The 22,724-nt window shown below is 32.7% G+C and overlaps 1 protein-coding gene across 8 annotated transcripts in view; it reads right to left on the minus strand.

The window, feature by feature from the left end:
- The window catches only part of LOC133193468 (atrial natriuretic peptide receptor 1-like), a 265,764-nt gene that overhangs the window by 28,914 nt on the left and 214,126 nt on the right, over positions 1-22,724 (minus strand). For 7 of the 8 annotated variants that reach the window (XM_061329427.1, XM_061329429.1, XM_061329425.1 and 4 more), the window contains one exon: positions 719-830. In XM_061329427.1, coding sequence (XP_061185411.1) covers positions 719-830 — 112 coding nt within the window. Of the gene's footprint in view, positions 1-718; positions 831-13,674; positions 14,780-22,724 lie in introns of those variants that run through there. The other variant, XM_061329426.1, reaches the window with a different exon arrangement.

A 22,724-nucleotide genomic window follows, 5' to 3' on the forward strand; every position in this document is an offset into this window, starting at 1 on the left:
CATTTTACTGATTGAGTACAGTAATTCTGTTTGTCTATGCCACATTTTACCGATTGAGTGCGGTAATTCTGTAGTTCTATGCCACATTTTACTGATTGAGTACAGTAATTCTGTTTGTCTATGCCACATTTTACCGATCGAGTGCAGTAATTCTGTAGTTCTATGCCAAATTTTACTGATTGAGTACAGTAATTCTGTTTGTCCATGCCACATTTTACCGATTGAGTGCAGTAATTCTGTAGTTCTATGCCAAATTTTACTGATTGAGTACAGTAATTCTGTTTGTCCATGCCACATTTTACTGATTGAGTGCAGTAATTCTGTTTGTCTATGCCACATTTTACTGATTGAGTGCAGTAATTCTGTAAGTCTATGCCACATTTTACTGATTGAGTGCAGTAATTCAGTAGGTCTATGTCACATTTTACCGATTGAGTGCAGTAATTCTGTAGTTCTATGCCACATTTTACTGATTAGAAATTTAGTAGACCTATTCCACAGTAATTCTGTAGATCTATGCCACATTTTACTAACTGAGTGCAGAAATTTAGTAGACCTATGCCACAGTAATTCTGAAGATCTATACCACATTTGAATACTGAATACAGTAATTCTGTAGGTCTTTGTTACATTTTACCGAGTATAGGACTTCTGTAGGCTTATGACACATTTTATTGACTGACTGCAGTAATGCTGTCGATAAATGCTCTTTACTTACCTGCTAAATAGGTCAATGTTGAGGAAGACATATTCTCCGTTATCAAAGTTGAGTTCGTTGGCTTTTATCATGATCTCTCTGACTGAATCTGCCGAGGCACACAGTACCACAACTGAAAAGAAGATACTAGGCTTTATATATATGTACACGTAATGATAAGTCCAGAAGACTAGGACACGCTGGATCACGTCGCTCAGGGGTAAAAATTAATGCACACAGCATTATTTTGATTTCAAAATATTAATTCAAAACAAATGAATGAGCACAGAGTCAGTGTGGTTGGTGATAAGTATAAAGGAATGAGAAGTACAGAGGCCTATAGACCTATACGTACAATAAAAGGAACAAATGTCCTGTTCAACTATAATTACGCTTTGATTCTTAGATCACTCAACCACCCAAAGTAAAGAAACTCGGTTTTAACAAAAAATGTCACAAGAATAAGAATTGTGTAATAGTTGTCATATAATTTCTAATTTTTGGCTTGTAAGAAATTTACTACAAAGGTAATTAATGTACAATTGAGAAAGTATATATAGAAAATCAATGTATGACAAAGAACCAGTAGAGACAGATTAAGTGTCAATATCAATAGTCGTGATACGGTATCACTCAGTGATCGTGTCAGTAATATAATTATGCAATGTCACTTTTTACATACTATCTTTGTAATCGTGTAGTGACGTGTACACAACACTTCATGTCCACAGGCGCTGACGTCATATTTTGTCAAAAATATAACTTATTACAAATTAAACTAATAAATAACAAGGTACACATCGCCACCATGAATTTTTCCTAAACAGTAAAATATCAAGGGCTGTTATATTTTTTCCCCTTAAAACTAGATATTAAGAATTCTCGCTACGATATTCATCATTCGGGACAGAGCAATCGAAGGGGGGCATCATGCGTGTAATAAATAGACTGAGGAGTATTCGATGTTTTGTAGATGAATATGGGATCACGAGTGGGACAGGATTTTTTTTATATTTTCACGAGTGCCAAGCACGAGTGATATAAATTCAATATTCATATACAAAACATTGAATTTTCTGTTTATTACATTTTCTTAGATTTTCCCTTTGCCTCCGCTTTTCGTAACACAGTGTCATAGGCTGTGACGTCATAGTTGAGCGGTTGAGACGTCATAGCTAAGCGATTGCGAGATTGAAAAACGTTGTAAACATGGTTTTTTAACGACATATTTGGAAAAACATTGGCATGCAGTATAACTATTAGTCTCTGTAAGGATGGTTCATTAACTCTAATATCTTATAACAGGCAAGGGATTTTTTAAAAAAAAAACACTCTTCGTAAAGGGAATGAAAATCGTAAGTTTTGCCGCACTTCTGATATTCTCATACTGTGAGAATACCGTTCTGATATCCTTTCACACTTTGTCAGAATATCACTTTTATTCTGTAAATAAATTACAGTATTTCACTGTTGAAAATGTAATAAAACAGCTTGTTATATGTTACATCTGTATATCTTTCTTTAATATTACATCGTTTTTCACTTCGCCAGAGCTCTAATTTTTTTTTTTTTCTGTAAATGCAAACACATTGCTATCATACTTCGAATTTCAAGAATATTTGTTGTCTAATGTGTCATCAAGCAGAAATCTTTGTATATTTCTTGTTATCTACTGTAATTTCAAATTTAGTTAGTCAATATTTATTGTTTGATCACCTTCAACCGCCGTGTTTGTCGTTCTGATTCGCCATGTTTGTCGTTTTTGATTCGTAATATAGAGGACAATGTTACCGGTCATTGACCTTCTCAGATTCTTCTTCTCTTCACGGCGGATTTATAATACAAACAATGATATTCTGTGTATCAAAAATATAATCCACTGAATCTAAGTTATAGAGTGTTTGCATTAGTGGGTGACAGCTTAAATTATCTAAAAGCATGCGTCATCAATCACTACACGTCACATCCGGAAAATGAACCCAAAGGATATATCTGTCGGCGAACTAAAATACTGATCTATTTAATTATAAAAAAAAAGAAGAAGACAAAATTGGATCTACTGCCTCAATCTGTGGTAAGGGACTGGTGATTTGAGTCGTTTGATTTAGTGCTTAATGAGAATATATCGCTAAGTTCTTAATGATCTTCCGATTCTCGAACACAAGGGGGTGTACTGTACGATAATACCCCCTACCTCATATAATTAAATTAAAAGTAATCAATCAAATTGCATAACGCACAAAACACGTGGCATTTCATTTCCATTTGGATGCTCAAGAATCTTCAAGATTCCTATAAAATGTTTCTAATGCACGTCACTGTATAGGTTATATGTAGGCTTTCAAGAAGAAACTTTATTTGATGCCGTTTTTCTAAATCCTCTATCTATCCACAACTTAGCTTGAACAGTCTCTTCCTAGACAGTATAAGAAATCCCGTCAGTCAGGAATGACATTTTGTAGCCATCCTACTCTCAAGCAAATAATTGTTTCTCATCAAAACCCAAATTTAAACATTACACTTGAAACATGTTTCAAAGTGAAGGCATGTTTCAGTGTAATTCTTACACCATTGAAGACATGTTTCCAAGTACTCAATTCAATTGAAAACATGTTTCAGTGTAATTATATATGCTTCAGTGTAATTTCAGTGCAATTATATTATTGAAACATGTTTCAGTGTAAACAGTTCGACTTAAAATATGTTTCTGCCTAATTCATACAACTGATTTCAAACGTTTCAAAGTAAGTTATACATTTGAAAACATTTTTCAGTGTACATTTTACAATTGAAAACATGTTTCAGTGAAGTTTATTCCTACAAATAAAAAAAATAATTTGAATACCGTAAATCACTTATTCGCAAGAACTTTACTAATTATGGAAGTCTGTCTGCTCGCCAAAATATTATTCTCGCTTAGATTTTTATTGTTAATTATTATATACAATAAAAACCACAGCTCGCGGAAATTTTGTCTCGCTTATAAATATATATACCAACTAGATGAGATCTCGTTGCGAGCAACGAGTAGGTCTTCCGTCCGATTTTTCGATAAGATGAGATATGATTTTCACTATGATCTTTGTTAAAAGATGATAATATATATAGACTTCCCTAATTAGATATCAATCCTTTGATTTATATACAATATCAAAGAGCTATCGATGAATTGCTTTTGGCCCCTCTGAACCCCTAGTTTGAGGGGTCAGCCCCTTTTTCTTGATATCAATTGAAAGATCTTGTGATTTTGAAAACGTTTTGTTCAACAACTATTCAGAGATTTCTTTTCGTTGTGGAAATATGCTGAATGGAAATATTTAGGGGCCACCCCACCAAGTCCTTAATGGGGCCGTTTGACGGAAATTGAAAGGGTGCATATTGTTTAAAATATTATTCTGACCATATTTTGTTCAGTATTGCTTATCAAAATATTCCCCCTTTTCGAGATATAAAACATCAAAAATTTAGTATTCTGGCCCCTTGTGACTCCTCATTACATAAAATATGATCAGAATCTTATCATATATTGTTGTAAATCCTTAAGATAAGCATCTTTGCTTCAGTAATGTATTACAAATTATCTATCGTTAAAGACTTATAGGTTGAAGACTTTTGGCCCCTCTGAGCTCCTAATTTGAGGTGTCAGCCCCATTTTCTTGATATCAAATGAAAGGTCTTGTGATTTTGAAGACTTTTTGTTCAACAACTATTCAGAGATACTTTTCGTTATGGAGATATGCTGAATGGAAATATTTAGGGGCCACCCCTCCAGGTCCTTAATGGGGTCGTTTGACAAAAATTGAAAAGGTGCATATTGTTTAGGACATTATTCTGAACATCTTTTGTTCAGTATTGCTTATCAAAATATTCCTCCTTTTCGAGATATAAAGCGTCAAAGATTTAGTTTTCTGGCCCCTTGTGACCCCTTATTACGTAACATATGATCAGAATCATATCATATATTGTTGTAAATCGTTAAGATAAGCATCTTTGCTTCAGTAATGTATTAGAAATCATTGATCGTTAAAGAGTTATAGGTTGAAGACTTTTGGCCCCTCTGAGCCCCTAATTTAAGGGGTCAGCCCCTTATTCTTCATATGAAATGAAAGATCTTGTGATTTTGAAGACTTTTTGTTCAACAACTATTCAGAGATTTCTTTTCGTTATGGAGATATGCTGAATGGAAATATTTAGGGGCCAGTCCTTCAAGTCCTTAATGGGGCCGTTTTGCAAAAATTGAAAGGTTGCATATTGTTTAGAACATTATTCTGACCATCTTTTGTTCAGTATTGCTTATCAAAATATTCCTCCTTTTCGAGCTATAAAGCGTCAAAGATTTAGCATTCTGGCCCCTTGTGACCCCTTAATATGTAACATATGATGAGAATCTTATCATATATTGATGTAAATCGTTAAGATAAGCAACTTTGCTTCAGTAATGAATTTCAAATTATTGATCGTTAAAAAGTTAACGATGAAAAACTTTTTGCCCCTCTCAGCCCCTAGTTTGAGGGGTCAGCCCCTTATTCTTGATATCAAATGAAAGGTCTTGTGATTTTGAAGACTTTTTGTTCAACAACTATTCAGAGATTTCTTTTCATTGTGGAGATATGATGAATGGAAATATTTAGGGGCCACCCCTCCAAGTCCTTAATGGGGCCGTTTGACAAAAATTGAAAAGGTGCATATTGTTTAGAACATTATTCTGACCATCTTTTGTTCAGTATTGCTTATCAAAATATTCCCCCTTTTCGAGATATAAAGCGTCAAAGATTTAGTTTTCTGGCCCCTTGTGACCCCTTATTATGTAACATATGATGAGAATCTTATCATATATTGATTTAAATTGTTAAGATAAGCATCTTTGCTTCAATAATGTATTACAAATTATTGAACGTTAAAGAGTTAACGATGAGAGACTTTTGGCGCCTCTGAGCCCCTAATTTGAGGGGTCAGTCCCTTTTTCTTGATATCAAATGAAAGGTCGTATCATTCTGCACAACTTTTCTTCTATATGTTTTAACAAATTCTTAACATGTATGAAGATATGAAAGAAAAGGTGTAAAATTTTGTGAGATGTTTCTGAGACATTTTTTGAGCCCTACCGAGCTTCGGCGCCTTTTGCGCTAGAGAGATTTGGACACCTGCCTGCAAATCTACAAACCTTCCCCTACCCTCACTGAAAATCTTGACTCAATATCTTAAGTCGTTTCGGAGGAGTTTCCAGGACAAGCCGACCCTCTGAAAATCAGAAAATCCTAAATATCTCGAGATGGAAAGTGACGTCATCAACGAAAAAAATTTCCAATAAGGTTAAGATGAATACCTATCAGATCTGAAAGTTTCATGAAAATCGGCCAAGAGGTTACCGAGAACTTGCGTGCACAAAATCGGTAAGAATAATAATAATAATAATAATAATAATAATAATAGGGAAAAAGAAACCGAACGAAAACAATAAGGTCTTCCGTTGGAGACGGAAGACCTTAATTACTTATATATAAGGTGTAATTTACAAAACTGATCAATGTTTTTGTAATATAAGCAAGTGAATACATGTTTCAGTGTTATATATAAAAGTCAACTGAAAACATGTTTTGAAAAGTGCAACTGTTATAATTGAAAAATGAAAACTATTACATCTGATCAGTGTAATTTCTACAATTGACAACACCATGTTTTGAATAGTGTAATTATACACTTAAAAACTTCTTTCCGTGTAATTTCTATACAACTGAAAACATGTTTCAGTATAATTTATGCCTTATACAAGTCTGTAAAATCTACTACTACATCGAGCTTTATGGAATTTGATTACATGACCAACCCGTATTTGTTTGAAAATGATCACTTATTTTTATGCCCCCGTATCGAAGATTCGGGGGTATATAGTTTTTGCCCTGTCCGTCCATCTGTCTGTCTGTCCGCAAAAACTTTAACCTTGCCCATAACTTTTGATTGGTTGGAGCCATGGCTTTCATATTTCAGGTGTGTATTCCTTGTGACAAGACCTTTCTTTGGGTACCACCATATTTGACCCTTTGACCTTGGAGTTTGTCCCAGTTTTGCAAAATTTTACCAAACTTTAACCTTGGCCATAACTTTTGAACGGTTGGTGCTGGGGCTTCCATAATTCACATGTGTAATCCTTGTGACAAGACCTTCATTTGGATACCAACAACTTTGACCCTTTGACCTTGACCTAGGAGTTTGACCTACTTTTGGAAAACTTTAACCTTGGCCATAACTTTTGAACGGTTGGTGCTAGGGATTTAATACTTCACATATGTAATCCTTGTGACAAGATCTTTAATTAGATATTAACAACCTTGGCCCTTTGACCTTGGAGTTTGACCTACTTTGGAAAACTTGAACCTTGGCCATAACCTTTGAAAGGTTGGTGCTAGGGCTTCCATACTTCACATATGTAATCCTTGTGCCAATCCTTTCTTCGAATACCAACAACTTTGAACTTTGACCTTGGAGTTTGACCTACTTTTGGGAAACTTTAACTTGGTCATAACTTTTGAATGATTGGTGCTTCGGCTTTCATATTTCACCTGTGTATTTCTTGGGAGAAGGCCTTTTCTTGGGCACCATTAATTTTGACCAATTGACCTTGACCTTGATGTTTGACATACTTTTGAAAAAAAAAGTTAACCTTTTCCATATCTATTCAATGGTTGCTGCTAGGGCTTTCATATTTCACAGGTATATTCCTCGAGACAAGACCTTACTTTCGGTACCAACATATTTGATATGCATTTGAGAAAGTTTAACATTTGCTATAAGTTGCCATACGGGAGCATCAGTGTTTTAAAAGCATATCTTGTCTTTTTTCGGTTTTAAGGATATCCGCTCCTTTGCCAGGAAGGATAAATCTTTAATTCATTGTTTAATTCAAAAAGTCTCAAAAAAGCTTTAACTTGAAATCTTTTCATGCAACAATTTTCTTATAATGCATCTGAATATGATTTAAGGTTCTTTGAAGTCTTATCCAAAAAATATTTTACAAAAAATGCATATTTAAAGAAATCTATTTTTTTCTAATTTAGCCTTAGATACCAGTTTATTAGCATATGAGACTAGAAGAGATTTATAGTGGTTTGCAATGAAAGGAAACGCTAGATACGCAATGCTTTATAAAGTAATTGAATTAAATAGAAAAAAAACTACAGTACCGTTTAAGTGCTAGGGATTTAATACTTCACATAAAAACATGCAATTTTCTTCAAATACCTGGGTACCTACAGTGTATAGTTATTTTTATCCTAAAATATATTTATTGATCAATTTTTAATTAGAAAATGCATAGTAGGTGTATTTATTCGCATTTCCTGAAAATTTATTTGAGATTTACTAATTTTTCCTATATAATATAATCAATTGAAATATATGGAGATAACGAACAGTATTCAAGCTCAAAAGTCCATTAAACGGTCATTAGAAGTCCATTAACTTTCATGATGAATTTTGAAGAATTACCGTGGGAAAATACACATTACTTTGAGAATTCAGAGACATTTTTGTGAGCATTTTTAATTATTAGTTTTGGAACCTGAGGTTCGGACTACCTTAAGGGATTTTCTGACAAACGCTCTCTTGTATTCAAGAACTCATTTAGTACCAATATCTACAAATATAAATTCATTTTGTATTATTCAAATAATTGCTATCTTTGGTGTGGAGAAGAAGAGTGTAAAAGTTGGGTGGCATTGTATCTCTTCCTCGTCCTGTTATCGTCGGAAGACGAGAATTGTAACACACATACGTTTTGTATTAACACATTACAGAACTACGCACGTTTTATCTGACAGTATGTCTATGCTTGTCATTAATTGATGGAATTACTGTCTATATGATTTTCCTTATATTTTCTCTGCTTTTTTCTTTCATTCATACATATGTGTTAATAATCAAACTTAAAACTTTCACATACACAGATTAACTTTTGTTTAAAACGAAGACAGATTGTTACTGTTTTTTTCTGTATTATCTCTTTAAATCTCACCCATGTGTTTTACAATCTTAATATTCAAGACTAAATTTGAGGAGAGGTTTGAAACTTGAGACTAGCAGCAGGAGAGAAAATACACCTGGACTTGCAGCTTATTTTCTTATTTGACATTTACAGATTTATGTACCTTGAAATTCTCTACATTTATACCAAATTTATTGAAATCAAACCAGAACTGAAGGAGAGAAACTTTTTGTTTGTTTATGGCAAGTGGTAATAATTTTACGTTTGTATTTTACATGTACATGTATATCATCTCAACGAGCTTCTTGGAAAATAAAGTAATATCAAAAATGCAAAGAAGTTCTTTTCTCTTTGACAACCAACTATAGACTGTCATCGAGAGAAGTTATTTTAAAACAAAATTTAATATTTTAACTAAATATACAACAACTTAGTTCCTCTTATCTAAATTTAATTAAAATTTTGTGGAATGGTACAGTTAGTCGTTCGAATTACATGTGAGACTATTTGGGATAAGGAATGTGACTGGAAAAGCTATTATTAAAATGATATACTATAATTTTGTCTCCCAATTTCATACTTTGCAGCCGTATATTGCATTCCATTAACATACTTCATCCTTAATTCATTCTCCAGCATATACCAGATTTAAAGAGATACATTTGGTGATAACGTCAGCAATGTTATGAAATATTTTGTTCCCATTAAACAATTGAGAAGAATCAGTCAATGATAATTGATTCAATTGTAGATGCTGAAGAGCTGTATAAACCCAGGGTCGATTATCGAAAACCTTGCATAATGAGCGCGAGAGACAATTACAAAAGTCTTTGCCGGAAATGTCTTGTGTTAGTTGTCTTTTTTCGGGTAGCAAGGATGTCATTTCCTGGTGGTCGCGTGGGTTGTTAAGTGTCGCCATGCAGTGCGGTCCTGATATAATAGCCCCGCACTAATGGGTTCTAATGGCATCCAAGTGTCTTCAGAAATATGAGCAACATTTTACTGAAATTATTTCAAACTTTATAAATGCAATATAATTACAAATGTTATGTGCTGTAAAGAGGAGGATAAAATATGTTGTAAACGTTGTGTAAACAGTGATTTTTGACTTATTCTATTTATTAGACACTATTTCTAGTGTTGATTGCTTTGACTCGTTAAATACAGATATCTACGATTAGATACGGATATTCTTCAACTGCAGTTTGTCATTTTATGTATTTTGTATTGTGGGTAAGCATCAAGGCGAACCATAATTCGTACTTTGAACTTATCCAACATTAAAGTGGACTACAAACTCGACAATCTGCTTGGCCAACAACAATAGTTACATTTATTACATGAAGGAACCAATTTTTCTCATTGATCAGAAAGATTCTTAATATATTTCACAATATAATGTACCGCATGTAGGATTAGAAATACAAGGCACTGAAGGCATTGATTTGACAGGTTATTATGTGTAGAATTACGCACAAGTGATCGAATAACACATCGTATTGTCAACCAGAAATGTCCTAATGAGACAGATAACCAAAACAACGCAACTTATATCTGTAAGAAGGGACAAACACTTAAATCAACTTAGCTTAAAAAGACATTTGCCATCTTAAACAAAATCCAGCAAATTCCTGAGGCTTGATATGAATGAAGGTTGCATCATCTCTGGTTTTGATCAAACTCTGTGTTGGTACGAGGTACGAAATTCTACAGTCCTACAGCATTAAAAAATCACAAAACCTAAATAACATATAACTTTTGAACGATGTGGCCTTGATCATATTCAAACAACCGTGGCTAAGAATCAAGACAGACCTGTTGGTCACACGTTATCTTTGTGTCAAGTTTGACCTCTTGTGGTCCTCCTAGACCTTCAAAGATTAAAACTTCTAAAACTGTGACCTTGACACTGTTATGGCTTTTGTTCAGGCGCATACAATTTTGTTATTGGCCTATACAATAGGTCAATAAATACACGTATCGTCTAATTTTACCGATTGTGTCATAATAGAGGTACACGTCGAGAGTAAAATAGTGCAGCAATGGTTTTACTTTTAGGTTCATTTATCCTTTGACAGAGACACTCACAGTAGTCCCTATATAAAATTGTTGAAAGGCCATTTTTGTCAAATTTTGCCTCGTAATGTATGCTGGAAAGGAGATGGGCGAACCTCGCGTGCAGAAAGCCTATAGCTTCAGATATATAAAAATCATATTCAATTTGTGAATTTAGTATTTAGAGTTAAGGAGGTTGGATCCTGCCATCAAAAGTAATAAGAATTTTTTATCAAGTATATTTTTAGAATTTACAACACATAGCTTAATTAAAAATCAAAACAAAAAATGGGGGTCAATGCGCTTCTTTTGGCGCTACAGAGCATTTAGTTTGACCTTTTTGCACTGTAAAAACGTCTTACACATAAATCAATTTTCAAAGTTTTTCCTCCAATATTTTTTATTCAAATAAATTACGAGAACAAACACAGTCTTATTTCATCTTGAATAGACACATTAAAATTTGTGACAACGAAAAAATTTTCAAATTACTCCGCATGTTCAATTATTTGACCTTTTTGCACTCAAAAAATTCATTTTTCTGGCATCAACAATTTAACAAGCAAAAAAATCATTTGAAGTAATGCCATTTTACTGAAATTAAGAAGAATGGTTAAAAATTTCTTATATATTCAGAAAAGAAAATTAAAAGTGGGGGTCTGTGTTGTTAATTTTTAGATATTACTAAAATACTGCCAATTATAAGCTTAAATTAGGGCTATTTTTTCTTGATTTTCACAATATCTTTTAAATTACTTTATTTGTCCAATTTGATGATAGAATTCATGACAGTTTATTTAATATATAATTTAGGACCAGTATAAAACAGTTCACTGCACAAAATAATTCTGTGTGCAGACTGCATGTAAAAATAGGAATCCAAACTTAACATACTTTATATACTTATAAAGAGAAAAAATGATCATTTTCTTCTAAAAAAAACCTTCCGCCACAAAATATAGTTCCTCACTTAATGCTTTTGGTATGGAATTTAATCATGGAGTTTTAACTGAATATAGTTGAATTGGCATTGTAGAATCCAAATTTATTGTAAGAATTAAAACATTATGCAGAATCTTTTAAATATAGGTTAAGATAAAAATCTGCTCAAAAGCTGAGGAGCGAACCTCGTTAAGTTCTCATTATTGAAATTTATGAAATTATGATGAACAAAACTTCTACCAGGAAAATTTTCTCTGCGAAATTTATTCTTTCATTAAATAAATAATGTGTATTCGCGGGGTTCGAACCCTAGCAATAAAAAACTTGAGTATCATTTTCTTTCGAGACTAGCACGCTAACCACCAGACTACACAAGTCCTGATGAATATAATGGCATTTACATCATGTTTGTGATATGACCCTTGACTTAATGGACTTCAAGTTTTTCTTGAAAAGATGCGAATGTTATGCCATGGAAGTATATATTTAAGGTATAGTGGGTCTTTGCTCCATATTTTTGGTAACTAAAAATGTATATTTTTATGCAAACTTAGAGGATTAACTTTCAAAAAATGGAGCGAAGACCCAGTCATATCGACAAATAGAGTTATAGCATGAGAAAATGACTCTTTTTGCTCTCTTTAGTGTGTGTATAATATTTCATAAGCAAATAATTTTAATCTTTGTGAGATTTTTGCAAATTGTAGAGATTTTACATAAAGTATATTTTAATGTTAAATGAAATATCAAGGAAAATTTTGACATAATTGAGATTTAATTTTTCACCTTCATGTTTGTCACACTAAAGGCTTTTCGCTCGTCATGTTCACCCATCTTCTTTCAGCATTTTTTACTCAAAACTATTTCTTTTAGAAAATTCAGTAGCGTAAAAGCAACAATTGATACGAGTGAACAGAAAGATGTCTCTTATCCACCGCTAACAGCAGTTTATCTTACAACAAAATAATCACCATAAAACAGGATTTGGTATTTCAGAGTCGGGTGAAGAAGACCTATATAAGCCGCTTAATTAGCGGGCCCACAAATCTGTTTATTGTCAAAGCCTTAATGGACATCTTATCGCATTCCGACAAAATGCCTTTTTGTTTCACTCCAAGACGTCATTTTAAAATGGCCGGTAATGTAATGCGTGATGACTCTTTTTTGTTCCTTTTTCTCAGCATAAATCGGTTTGAGAAATCTGATTAAGGGAGTTTATGGTATAATCTGTACATCAGATGATGGTTTTATATCAAGAGGAAATAGCTGTAATTCGCCGCAGAATCGCCAATCCAGAACAATACTGGCTTAATATAACAGAAGACAAGCCCATCTTCTTTTATTAAAAGACCGTTTTGGCATATACAAAAGAACAATATGCTGAGCATTCAATCACTTATTCTTTGAGCTAGTGGGTCTAACTTTTAGATTGAATACAAGTCTAAATCATAAAGAGCTACCATAAAATTGATTTTTTAATACTGTCTTTTAATTATTAATTCGCTTCAAGCATGCAACATTTCAAAGAGCAATAAATCAGAGACACTTAGATTAATTTGAATGGATTGGTTTTATGGTCAAAATTGTACTTGTAAGAAGAAGCTCATTTTAAAAAAAACTTATCAATTGAATTTTAAATGTGAATCTATTTCTTTTTTTTTATTTAGTTTTGTTGTAATCTGCAATATCGGGTCCATCTTTAATTTCGTTAACCTATGACAGTTGAGTTTTTAAATGGCAAATAATAAAAATAAGTTAAAAATAATCCTTATAGCAAATTTATGTTAAATACAGGCCAAAAAATTACCTTATTATTATTAGTTTATTCTTTAAACAATTTATATTGTGCAACGTGTTCTAACGATAAAACAAGGAATAAAGGTCCAGAAAAGGGGGAGAAGCATCAAGGTCACCATCCAAACCAAGGGTAAGACTGAAAGGGAAATATTGCACAAACTTACACAGTAAGCGGATATTATCGTCTCTAATGTATACTTACTGCGGGTATTTGCAGATGCTTCCTCAAGTAGGGACTGTATATTGTAAGAGCTTTTTACTCCCTCATCAAACATTTTATACCAAGGTTCGGATGCATTTTTTTTAAATCTGTGAAAAATAGCTTCCATAGTGAAAAATTCTGTGCTTTTACTCCTCTCTCGGTTAACGACATTGTTATGAAACAAGAGACCGACGGTGGTCCAGTTAAACGTTTGGATGACTTCAAACACTACTTCAGCCATCTTTCCGTACGTCGTTAACATACGGGTAAGTAACTTGTATTCATTCTTTTTGTCGGAGAAAGCCTGGACAAAAGCCCCGGCGGATATGACGGGGATGTTCCAGTAAGGTGAGAAACGGGCGACAGGAGCCACGGCGAAGTCACAGCAGGGACCCAGGTAGACGTCCACGTCCTTCTCAACATAGAGGTCAATCGCCCGTAAAGGACCCATGGTCTCCGAACACTCATCGTCTCGGTAATTAATAATTATGTGATGATTCGGAAGATACTGGCGAGTTTCTACTTTTTTCACGGCTATCTCTATTGCGGGGAGAACTTTATGTTTCACGAAAGGGAACTTCCCTTCCCCAGGAAGTAGCACCGCCAATTTCACCGTGTTGTTGATTCCTTGTGAGAAATGAAGCGTATATATTCCCGTCAGAATCACAAGTCCACGTGCAAGAATCATGCTGAGATGGACATCAAATATTAGACTGCTGTTACGACATTAGCAGTATCTATCCGTCATTAGCAAACTCCGGGAAGGAAAAAGCCTTTTCTTGTAGTTTGTGTCCCGCTATTTAAATTCAGTTTCATCTCCCTCCACACTCATATTTATAGGATTTAAGTAAACAGGGTGACCATACTTAGATCTCACAAACCCAGATTCTTGCTAACAGCTGTTGAATAATGCAACAATGAATTGTAATAGACAAACACTGGGGTGATTATGGTAGTCAGGTTTCTATGACGCTTGGTCAGAATGAAGTGCAGCGGTTAAAAAATACCAGCACGCTCTAGCATTGATTTCGTTAGAGGACTCGCTCAATTAGCAACTGTCCACTCCGTGAGGAGACGAGACTGAGAGAAGTGCGCATCCCTCTAACAAAGTAACCGGGATAATGACGACTTGTTTGTTATTCCTATTATAAGCTCTAGTTGTTCCCTTCAATGATTGCGAGAACACATAATAGTCAAGTGCGGCTATCTGTTGAGACAACAACACAATGCGTTAGCACGCGCCCATTGTATTGCAGTCTTCATCTATTTTTACGACATATTTTTTTAACATGCGGAAAAAATCTCATTATATACATGAGTTCCTATCAACACGGGGAAATTCCGATGACTGGAGCTCGTCTCGGCTTCAGTTTTCTGCTATTTCTTGATGCTGCTGTAATGATGTCACCAAAGCTTTTTTTTTTTGTTAATGTGTGTGTACACCGGAAAATCAATTCCAATATTTTTTTTTTTATTAAAATGCACAATTTTGAAAGTTAGTTATGTACTTAAAAATCCAAATCCCTTTTCCGTGACAAATAATTAATTGCACGGGGGGGGGGGGGGGGGGGGGGTGGGGGGAGGAGGAGGAAGGGAAAATTATACTAAAGAAAAAGAACAAAAGAAATTAGCACTATCACAAACTACTAAGATAATATTTACACAACTTTAAAAAAAAAAATAAATAAACCTCTGAATCATCAAAATCATCAAAATGTTTGTTAAATTTCTATAGGCCCTATAAGCTGGGGAGATGATTATAAAATATGTACATATATTTACAAATAGACAACAATTATTAAAAAAAACCCCATTATACTTTATAGCAGAAACTATGTAATTATCCTTTATTTATATTAGGTAATTTATAAGAAACCTCCATCAAAGTAATCATGTAATTAAAATTCTGGACAAATGAGGAATCTACTGTATACATTTAGCTTCTTCCAATTCTAACTTTTTGTTCGCCTTTTAATGGGAGGAATCAGATCTCATGATGAACAATTGAATTCTGTCACCAATATATATATTCTGGAGTTAGATGACGTGACATTTGTAGACAATTGTCTTGTTAACCAATTCTCTGTACAAATTCAACAATAAAATTCTGATTGAATCTTATTCCTAAGAGCGTTTACCGGAAGCTTCTACTTCAACAAATAGTGGCAAGAAAATGGCTTACAAAAATATCGTGCCGCAATAGACAGACAATAATACTAAACGTGCTCTATTTCAGTAAGAGACCTAGCGAAATTTTCTACAGAATGGCCCTTATTCTTTCGTAATAGAACATGCAATATCTCGTATTTGCCTTTGATGATTCAATACAAGTAACTGCTGGTACCTCCCAACAGAAGGCTTGTAAGAGTCGTGCCCCAGACGCGCTTAAATTCAATAAACAGCTTTATAATCAATATTTCAAAGAAACAACAAAGTGTTTGACATTTGATCCTCCAATGTTTAACACTTTTTTGTTAAATGCTCCTCCTTTCATGCTCTTCAACAGAATACTATACATGTACATCAACACTGTAGACTACATCAATGCTGGGGGAAAATCATGCCTTTGAAAATGTAGTTATGTAAAATAAATGGCTGACCTTTTCACTTAAACCACTGATAGAAATCCTATGTACTCCTGTTTCCAAATAATCCTTAGCTCAATCAAAACTCACATTAAAAAAGAAATCACTCCAAAACTCGAATTAAAATAGTAATCACCTCAGACTTCAGAATGACTAAATCAAAATTCACAATTTAAAAAAAAAACAAAACTTTAGACTAACTTAATCATAACTCAAATTGAAAAAAGAAATCATTCCAGAGTGACTTAATCAAAACTCACATTAAAAAAATAATCACTCCAGACTAACTAAATCAAAACTCACATTAAAAAAATAATCACTCCAGACTAACTAGATCAAAACTCACATTAAAAGAAATAATCACTCAAGACGAACTGCATCACAACTCACATAAAACTAGAAATATGTCCATAGGACATGAATGCCCCGCCGAGGGTATATTAGTAATGCAACATGAAAATTTGTATTAGTGTATGAAATTTGATGAAAATATCTTGAATAGTTTCTTTAAAATTGAAATTGAAATCTAAAAAGTTTGATATAGATGATAAATTCTCACCAAATTATGTATAAGTGCATAAGCTTACATAAATATATCTTAAATGGTTTCTTTAAAATTAAGCAAAATGCAAATTTAAGAAAAGTGAGGTCAAGGTCCCAGAAAAGTTCAAGGTCAAACGTTTTTGATGCAGTTGAATAGTTCTCATAAATACGTATCAGCATATTAAGTTTGATAAAAATATTTTGAATGGTTTATTTAAAACTGAGCTAAACACTAATTTAAAATAAATGAAGTTAAGGTCAAAGGAAAGGTCAAGGTCAAAAAATGTTGACGCAGTTGAAAAGGTTACATCAGTATGTATTAGCATATGAAGTTTAATAAAAATATCATGAATGGTTTCTTTAAAACTGTGTTAAACACAAATTGAGAAAAAATAAGGTCAAGGTCAAAGGAAAGGTCAAGGTGAAAAAATATTGATGCAGTTGAATAGTTCTCATCAGTATGTATCAGTATATGAAGTTTGACACTAATTTAAGAAAAGTGAGGTCAAGGTCAAAGGAAAGGTCTAGGTCAAAAATTGTTGACGCAGTTGAAAAAATTACATCAGTATATATTAGCATATGAAGTTTAATAAAAATATTATGAATGGTTTCTTTAAAACTGTGTTAAACACAAATTGAGAAAAAATAAGGTCAAGGTCAAAGGAAAGGTCAAGGTGAAAAAATATTGATGCAGTTGAATAGTTCTCATCAGTTTGTATCAGTATATGAAGTTTGACACTAATTTAAGAAAAATGAGGTCAAGGTCAAAGGAAAGGTCTAGGTCAAAAATTGTTGACGCAGTTGAAAAGGTTACATCAGTATATATTAGCATATGAAGTTTGATAAAAATATTATGAATGGATTCTTTAAAACTGAGCTAAACACTAATTTAAGAAAAGTGAGGTCAAAGGAAAGGTCAAGGTGAAAAAATATTGATGCAGTTGAATAGCTCTCATCAGTATGTATCAGTATATAAGTTTGACATAAATGTATGTGTCAGCATATGAAGTTTGATAACACTATTTTGAATGGTATCTTTAAAACTGAGCTAAAAACTTATTTAAGAAAAGTGAGGTCAAGGTCAAAGGAAAGGTCAAGGTAAAAAATATTGATGCAGTTGAATAGCTCTCATCAGTATGTATCAGCATATGAAGTTTGTTAAAAATATCTTGAATGGTTTCATTAAAACTGAGCCAAACACTTATTTAAGAAAAGTGAGGTCAAGGTCAAAGGAAAGGTCAAGGTCAAAAAAAGTTGATGCAGTTGCATAGCTCTCATCAATATCTATCAGCATATGAAGTTTGATAAAAATATCTTGGATAGTTTCTTTGAAACTGAGCTTTGAACAGAGCTAAACGCAAAGTGTGACGGAAGGACGGACGGAAGGACGGAAGACAGACATGACAAACACTATATGCCCCAGCCATATTCATGGCGAGGCATAAAAAAATCAATTACGGAGTGGTTTAAATCAAAACTCACATAAAAACAGAAATCACAACAGGGTGGCTAAATGAAAACTCTTATCAAACAAAGAAATTACGCTAGAGTGACTGCTGTGTTGGGTGCTGAATACTTATTTCAACAGTGTACTGATATGTAGACAGGGTAATGATATATAGACATTGTACTGATATATAGACATTGTACTATTAATATATAGACAGTGTGTTGATATAAAAACATTGTACTGATACATAGACGGTGTGTTGATATGTAGACATTGTACTGATATATAGACATTGTACTGAAATATAGACATTGTACTGATATATAGACATTGTGCTGATATGTAGACATTGTACTGAAATATAGACATTGTACTTATAAAAAGACATTGTACTGATATATAAACAGTTTGTTGATATAGAAATTGTACTGATATATAGACAGTATGCTGATATAGACATTGTATTGATATATAGACTTTGTACTGATATATAAACATTGTACTGTTATATAGACATTGTACTGATATATAGACATTGTGTTGATATATAGACATTGTGCTGAGATATAGACATTGTACTGATATATAGACAGTGTGCTGATATATAGACATTGTACTGATATATAGACATTGTAAAATAGACAGTGTGCTGATATATAGACACTGTACTGATATATATAAACATTGAAGTGATATATAGACATTGTACTGATATATAGACAGTGTGCTGATAAATAGACATTGTACTGATGTATACAGATATTGTACTGTTATATAGACAGTGTGCTGATATTAAACATTTAACTGATATATAGACATTGTATTGATATATAGACTTTGTACTGATATATAAACATTGTACTGTTATATAGACAGTGAGCTGATATATAGACAGTGTGTTGATATATAGACATGGTACTGATATATAGACTTTGTCATATAGACAGTGTGCTGATATATAGACACTGTACTGATATATAAACATTGTACTGATATATAGACATTGTACTGATATATAGACAGTGTGCTGATATATAGACATTGTACTGATATATAGACATTGTATTGATATATATAGACTTTGTACTGATATATAAACATTGTACTGTTATATAGACAGTGTGCTGATATATAGACATTGTACTGATATACAGTACCCGCAACGTTATTCTTTACAATTCTATCGTGTCCTATCGTGCGTTTATCCTATCCTATCGTGCGTGTATCCTATCGTATCGTGCGTGTATCCTATCGTATCGTGTTTTGCGTTTATCAGGTTTTGCGTTTTCTATCGTGTTTTGCGTTTATCGTGTTTTGCGTTTATCGTGAAGATCGTTTATCAGGTTCTATCGTGTATCGTGTTTTGCGTTTAACGTGTACATTCGGAAACCCTCGCTTTTTATCTTTACTATGGGAAGAAACTTCCGAGATACCCCGAGTTTATTTTTCGTTTTGTTAACTTAATTACGATTACTTCAACTGAGAAGAGGAAAAGAAAGTTTTACATGTATACCTTAATAGTTTTTCCATCATTAAAAGAAAGTGTAGAAGTAAAAGAATAAAATAAATAAATAAATAAATAAATAAATAAATAAATAAATAAATAAATAAATAAATAAATAAATAAAAATGAATAAATAAATAAAATGTTTTATAATGGACAAGCAGAGAGCGTTAATCGAAATTTAAACCATATTTTCGGAAATGTAATAATCGATCTCTTGGTCTCTTTTTAATTTATCGAATTGTAGGAATATTTTTTTTTCTTTTGTCAAAATTAGAATTATAATTTTCTTAAAATAGTCAGAGTCACTAGAGGAAGCTTTCCGGAAAGGTAGGATGTATGTGTACCAAAAAAATTATAAGCACGGGTCTAATGAATCTTTTTTTTTAGTTGCGATATTCATTTTTTTCCCGAGGCATTGTCTGATAAAATTGTTATGTGTTTATGCCTCTGATCAGCATGTATGTGCAATTATTTAATGTTTTGATATCAAATGATTCATAAAGCATAAGACAATGATCATGATGACATTTACACTGATTTTGTCCGTATCCTCAATTTTTGTATTTATTTTTTATCACTATTTATTATTCTAAATTCCTTGATTTGTCTTAATAAAGAATACAAATTACAAAATAAAATGCATGAAAATGCTCTACCCAATTCATCATACCATGATATTTACTATTATATAGAAGTTTTTCATTTATATTTCTTACTGACATTAGAAAATTTAGAAAAAAAAAATTACAGGAAAAAACCATGATTACTTTCAACAGCTTACCTATTTCCGCGTGGAAATGAACTGGAAATATAGCGTATATCCGAGTGAAAAATCGAAGAGCTTTCCTTACTAGAAAACTGACACCTACATGTACTTCTCTAATCAGTACACTGTCTTCCTGTCTGGTCAAGACACCCCTCCCCCTTTTCCCCCTAAACGACACCTCGGCCCGTGTGTATTCACCGTCAACATACCTGCGCTGCTCTCGCATCTGTAATGTCAAGTATTTACCTATCTTGAATACTGCCCGGTTCTAATGAAATGCATCTACTTAATTTTAGGATTCTGTTCATAACTTGTATGCACAACACTTAATAGAAAATTAAAGATTTTATTCGAAGAAAATAAGATAATTGTACAATTTATGGGTTTTTAATGCTTATGGTACATGTACATGAACTTACGGATCATCGGGTTTTCTGTGTAAATACAATTAGAAATAATTCTCTGATAAATTTTATTGATCGAAGATAAGGCTGAAATAATTCTTACATTCTAAACTACGAAATTTACCTCACATTATTTTTATATATATATTTTTTTTTCTCGGAATGAAAGGCAGGTGAAAATAAAACAAAAGAGATCGCCTGGTTCCGCCGTGATTACGCAAGACGAATAAATACACCGGACTGTATTATTATTATTAATCGATTTCATTCCATACTTGACTTTATTTAAGAAGTCGGTATTATTTTTGGCTATTTGGTCGGATCTTGTTTTGTTCATTTTTTAATTGGTTATGTACCTTCAAACCCCCGCCCTGCGAATATCCCTCATATGGGATTAAGACTGTCATAATCTATAAGGTATTAATTATTTGCCGACTTAGACTTATATTAAATATTATGTTTTAAGTAACAGTTAACACAAAGTCTAATGGCAATAATTTATGATTATTTAGTCCGAAAAGTCGCATTTCACTTTGTTTATATTTATTTATTTTTTTTTTTATCTTATGTATTTTAAACAAAAAAAGTATGCAATAATTCAATGTTCGTTAATTAATACGAGGTTTTAAGTATCTGACATATAAATGTCCACATTTATGACAGCTTAGCATACACGTAGTTGTAGCAGATACAAATTCTGTTGACTGAAAATATTTATACACGTAACACCGTATTTATACACGTAACACCGCTACACAAACAAAATGTAGGAAGTTAATTATTTCATTTTGGTTTATCTACACGGAAATATTTGCGCGAGCAAACAAAAAGTCATGACATAATTTACATGTGTAAATGAAGGGAGCTATTATATTAGCATTTATTTAGATTTCTACCCTGATTTTTTTTTTCGGGGGGGGGGGGGGGTAGTAGTTGATGATAGATCTATAACGACAAATTTATTAATTTTGTTATAACATTTTTTTACCCTTTATTTTTATATTGTGATTTTTGGATACATCACAGACTTTAAGCATCAGACATTGAATACAAATATTTAATTCACTGCATAGATTTTTTTCCGTGAAAATACTAAGTATTTGTAGATAAATTTCTTAGGTATATATTTCTTGTATAAATAATAAATCTATTTCTAGAGTTTCATAAATCTATCGTACCTGTGAGAAACAACACTTATCTACGGAATTTTTGAGCAACCTCTGTAATTAAAAGATTCATAGTTCAACCTTAATAAGAATTTCGACATTTACACAAATAATCGGAAATGTTCACCATTGAGTAAAATGATCTAAAATAATTAAAATCTACATTTATCTACAATCCACTTAATTATTGTCAAAAAATAAATAAATAAACAGGTTATATAAACTTACCATAGTGACCCCAAGTGTGTGTTTTTTTTTTTTTTTTTTTTTTTTTTTTCCATAATACTTTAAATATTATTATCATTTAGATTTGCAGCTTTGCAAGTATTAAAATTAACATGTTGCAGAATATCAAACAAAAGAATCTATTCGTCTTGTCAAAAAACGTTCCGCATTTTGAAACAATCCTATCAGGTTTTGCGTTTATCCTATCGTGAAGATCGTTTATCAGGTCTATCGTGTTTTGCGTTTATCGTATTTTGCGTTTATCGTGTTTTGCGTTTATCGTGTTTTGCGTTTATCCTATCGTGCGTGTATCCTGTCCTATCGTGCGTGTATCCTATCGTATCGTGCGTTTATCCTATCGTATCGTGCGTGTATCCTATCGTATCGTGTATCCTGTAAAGAAT

The sequence above is a fragment of the Saccostrea echinata genome, unplaced genomic scaffold, assembly GCF_033153115.1.
Source record: "Saccostrea echinata isolate AGI-Se365-2 ecotype Australia unplaced genomic scaffold, CSIRO_AGI_Sech_v1 ptg000027l, whole genome shotgun sequence".
In the NCBI taxonomy this organism is placed as follows: Eukaryota; Metazoa; Mollusca; class Bivalvia; order Ostreida; family Ostreidae; genus Saccostrea; species Saccostrea echinata.